Consider the following 5,000-nt stretch of genomic DNA (forward strand, 5'->3'; position numbering starts at 1 on the left):
GTGTGTGTGTGTGTGTGTGTGTTACCTGGTCTCCCTCTGGGTACTCCTCTTCCTCCTGTGCTGCCATCATCTCTGCCAGGACCACAGACCTGGAGGAGAGCATTCAATCAAACCTGCTGTCCTGAACATGGGGAAGTGAGGCATCAATCACCAACAGAACAGGTCGTCATGCTGACTCTGGCCCGTGCATTCAATCAAACCAGATAAGGTCTTTACATCACTAACACACACACACACATTATTTTATATTCATACATGTCAACATCATTGGTTGTCGCGCGCGAGTTTTCCCGTCGGCGGACCGCTTACCGACAGCGGTTTCGAGACTATTATTGTTGTTTGTGCCGCTGCTGAGAACTCCGTTATCGGTAATTCTTATTAGGACTTCGTCATTGTTGAGGAGCTCGCTGCCCGTCAGCATTTCACCCCGCCGTCTCCGGCTGGATTCTGGGTTCATGATCAATCAAGTTTGATTTGATTCAATACTAAACACGTCCGCAGCTCGCTCTCCAGTGTCACCGGACTGAGAAACCAGCAGCACCGGGATCTGGCTGTAACTTCATTAAACATCAATATTTCATAAATACATTCCAAACTCCAGGCTGTAGAAAGGCTGTTTGATCTGGCCGGTACAGAACAGCCTCTGGATTCAGAACAACGTAACCAGATGAAGATACACGAGGAAGACGAACTACAGCCGCGCGGTAACGATCAGGTTGTTGTGGATGATCAGGTTGTTATGGATGATCAGGTTGTTATGGATGATCAGGTTGTTATGGATGATCAGGTTGTTATGGATGATCAGGTTGTTGTGGATGATCAGGTAGTTGTGGATGATCAGGTTGTTGTGGATGATCAGGTAGTTATGGATGATCAGGTTATTGTGGATGATCAGGTAGTTATGGATGATCAGGTTATTGTGGATGATCAGGTAGTTATGGATCTGTCCCGGCCTTCGCTCCTCTCCTCCTCCGTTCCTTCCTCTCGCTCCCCTGTTCCTTCCTCTCCTCCCTCTCACAACAAGCGGACATGTTGTTTTCAGCAGCAGCGGTTCAGCCTTCCTCTCCGAGCGGCGTCTCGCCTCTCTGTTCCCCGCTGCTCGTCCCGGGAGGCCGGGCAGTACCGGGGACGGTTACCGGAGCAAGCGGCGTCGGTAGTTGATTGATGGACTAAAACAGCGGAGTTTGAGTGACAGCTCACCTGAGTGCCAATCTTCGTCACCGTGACAAGCCGCTGCTGCAATCCCGGCCCGCAGTTTTCGTCTGACGTCACCGCGTACGGGCACGCAGGCTATTTTTCTCATGAATATACATCGTGTGGGAGGAGCCGCGGCGGTCTAGAAGGACTAGTCCCGCCCCCAGAGGCCGTACCCGGGCAGCGCGCTTCAATGATGATGACACAGTCACGTGATCCTGAATAAAGATGTGTTTATGACTAGAACTGATGTGTTTATTTTTTTATTTAACTTTTATTTATACAGGTGATTATAATATATTGATTCTAACTGATGCATGTATTGATTCTAAGCCTTGCCTCTGTGGACAGTGTACAGACTGTGTATGTCACCTCTGACCTCTGCTGGAGAAGGTGAGGGGAGGTATACACACCCACGGCCACACCCACAGCCACACCCACAGTCAACCTCTGATCTGTGAAACTCTCAAAACAATACAAGAAACAATCCATACTGGCATTAAACATTTCTTAAATATATTTGATTGAACAAAGATGGAGACAAGAGACAGAGAGAGCAGATCATTCCTCTAACTCTGGCTCTGAGGAGAGAGAGACAGACAGTCATAACACACATATATATATATAAAAAGAGATGCCCAATTCTGAGAGGGTGGAGAGAAGGATCGGGTGGTTTACTGTGTCGAATGCAGCAGACAGGTCCAGAAGAATGAGAACAGAGGAGAGGGAGGAAGCTCAGCAGAGTGGAGGGTCTCTGTGACAGCGAGGAGAGCAGTTTCAGTAGAGTGCCCAGCTTTAAAGCCAGATTGGTGAGGGTCAAGGAAGTTGTTCTGAAGGAGGTAGTTAGACAGTTGGTTAGAGACAGCACGTTCAAGGGTTCCACATGTGGAGCAGCAGTAGCCTCCACCAGGGAGACCTTCACCAAGGGGACCTCAATCACAGGGACCTCCACCACGGGGACCTCTCCCTGGGCAGCTGTGGCGGTGGCATCTTCAGGGGTGGAACCAGGTCTCACTGGGCCTCCTGACAGCACAGTGGAGGGGTCCTCTGGGGCAGGGTGTACAGGGGGTTCCTCTGGGGTGACACGTGTGCCTGTTGGGGCAGTCGCTTCTAACGGGGCAGCTGCAGCTTCTGAGGCGGGAAGCAGCCTCTGGTATTTCAGCCAGGGCAACTAGTGAGCGGGACGCAGCTTCTGGGGCAGTTATAGCCTCAGTTGGGGTAACAGCAGCCTCTGGAGGGGTCACAGAGTCTAGGGGGACAACTTCTGGGGTTGCTGTTGATCCTGTTACCTCTGGGATGGCCACAGTCCACCTCTCTCCAGGGGCTAGAGGCTACAGAGGGAGAGAGGGAGCAGAACCAACTGCTACCCACGCTACTGAGGCACTATCAGGCGGGGGGGCGGGGCTAGGAGCGGATTGGGGGCGTGGCTATGAGCGGGTTGGGGGCGGGGCTAGGAACAGGGGTCGAGGGTATAGTGGCTGAAGTCTTGGCTGCAGTCGTGGTTCTCGGTTCCCCTGGCAACGGTAGCCATGTCTGTTCCCCTGGTGACGGTAGCCGTGTCCGTTCCTGCAGCAGCTTGATGATGTCAGAGGCTCTCTGGGGAGGAGCTTTCTCTGTGGCAAGAAGAGCGGTGATGACATCACACAGGAAGAGAGGTCATGACACAGGAGGGCTGTGTTGACTTCATCATGATGAGTGGTGTAGGATAGTCTCTATAGGGCTGTGGTGTAGGATAGTCTCTATAGGGCTGTGGTGTAGGATAGTCTCTATAGGGCTGTGGTGTAGGATAGTCTCTATAGGGCTGTGGTGTAGGATAGTCTCTATAGGGCTGTGGTGTAGGATAGTCTCTATAGGGCTGTGGTGTAGGATAGTCTCTATAGGGCTGTGGTGTAGGATAGTCTCTATAGGGCTGTGGTGTAGGATAGTCTCTATAGGGCTGTGGTGTAGGATAGTCTCTATAGGGCTGTGGTGTAGGATAGTCTCTATAGGGCTGTGGTATAGGATAGTCTCTATAGGGCTGGTGTGTGTTAGTCAGGTGTAACTTACTGGTGTGTGTTAGTCAGGTGTAACTTACTGGTGTGTGTTAGTCAGGTGTAACTTACTGGTGTGTGTTAGTCAGGTGTAACTTACTGGTGTGTGTTAGTCAGGTGTAACTTACTGGTGTGTGTTAGTCGGGGTGGTTTCTTGACAGTGCTGCTGTAACTCCTCAGACGTCTCCACCGGAAGACACTTCACACACACAACCAGTTCCACCTCCTCCATCTCCTTTACTGAGGTAGCAGACTGTTGCTTAGCGATGCACACTAACACACACTCACACACAAACTAACACACATTCTGATGATATGTGTGTGCGAGTGTGTGTGTGTCCTTGGGGAAAGAGATTTTGGGGGTTTCATTCTGTCGCTACTTGTTAACGTTCCCTTCTGTCGTCACAAGTCCCCCCCTACATCCCTTCCTACCCCCCCCCCCCCCCCCCCCACACACACACACACACACCACAAATAGACACAAATACACACTAGGCCCCTTGGTCCAATTGAAGTTTATTTTCAACATTTAAGACGATACACTTCTCATACACTGTCACCAACATGACATCCTCTACTGTAGCTGTGGAATATATTACTTTTACTCCTGTCAGATATTTCAACATATTCACATACTGTAGTTTACTGTAGTTTACTGGGTTAGACGATGCTGCTCGTTACAAATACTAGAGCCTGGCAGGAGAGACCGCAGGCAGAGCACACTACTGCTCGACGGGGGGGGGGGGGGGGGGGAGGACACTACTGCTCGACGGGGGGGGGGGAGGAGGACACTACTGCTCGACGGGGGGGGGGGGTGGACACTACTGCTCGACGGGGGGGGGGTGGTGGTGGTGGACACTACTGCTCGACGGGGGGGGGGGGAGGAGGACACTACTGCTCGACGGGGGGGGGGGGGGTGGACACTACTGCTCGACGGGGGGGGGGTGGTGGTGGTGGACACTACTGCTCGACGGGGGGGGGGGTGGTGGTGGTGGACACTACTGCTCGACGGGGGGGGGGGGGGGGTGGTGGTGGACACGACTGCTCGACGAGGGGGGGGGGGGTGGACACTACTGCTCGACGAGGGGGGGGGGGGGTGGACACTACTGCTCGACGAGGGGGGGGGGACACTACTGCTCGACGGACGGACACTACTGCTAGGCGGGGGGGGGGGGGGGCACTACGGCTAGGCGGGGTGGGGGACTACTGCTTGGCAGGGGGACATACACACACACTACTGCTAGGCGGGCGGGGGGGGGCACTGGGGGAATGACTAGTCATCATGTAAAACTGTCCTGTCCCTCACCTGCACACAACCTAGTGTGACGGGGGTCCGCCATACATACTACACACTGGAGGAGACACACACTCTCCTACACATCAGAACTCTCTCTCTCTCTCTCTCTCCTAGACACACATAAGAACCTTACAGCTTCTGCAAAAGCTGCTCTCCTGACCTCTCCTCCACGCCAGCTGAACTAACTCTAACCCTAACCCTAACCCTAACTCTAACCCTAACTCTAACCCTAACCCTAACCCTAACTCTATATTACATAGCTCTCCCTTGCTGTACCAAGTGTCAATTAAAAACAACTATAAAACATACAAACAACAACATGACGATATGACTCAATTAAAAACAAGAGAATACCTCTGACCAATCACATCATGCTCCTGACCATCTCTGATTGATCCTCCAACCAATGAGAATGAAGCATCTATAGTACCCTGGTTACAGTATCAACTGACCTCCACTGCAAACGTCTGTCGCTGGTC

The 5,000-nt window shown here is 52.4% G+C and overlaps 1 protein-coding gene across 1 annotated transcript in view; it reads right to left on the bottom strand.

Annotated features, from left to right (window-relative positions):
* The window catches only part of LOC310819487 (homeobox protein PKNOX1-like), a gene marked incomplete at its 3' end in the record, with an annotated part of 7,116 nt that extends 5,906 nt beyond the window's left edge, over nt 1–1,210 (bottom strand). Inside the window, exons 1-2 of the mRNA XM_083690789.1 lie at nt 1,201–1,210; nt 26–89 (exon numbers count right to left, since the gene is read on the bottom strand). Of these exons, the coding sequence (XP_083546915.1) occupies nt 26–70 (45 nt within the window). The 5' untranslated portion in view covers nt 71–89; nt 1,201–1,210. The remainder of the gene's footprint in view (nt 1–25; nt 90–1,200) is intronic.
* Between the last annotated feature and the right edge of the window lie 3,790 nt (nt 1,211–5,000).

The sequence above is a fragment of the Argentina silus genome, assembly GCF_951799395.1.
Source record: "Argentina silus genome assembly, chromosome: 19".
Taxonomy (NCBI): Eukaryota; Metazoa; Chordata; class Actinopteri; order Argentiniformes; family Argentinidae; genus Argentina; species Argentina silus.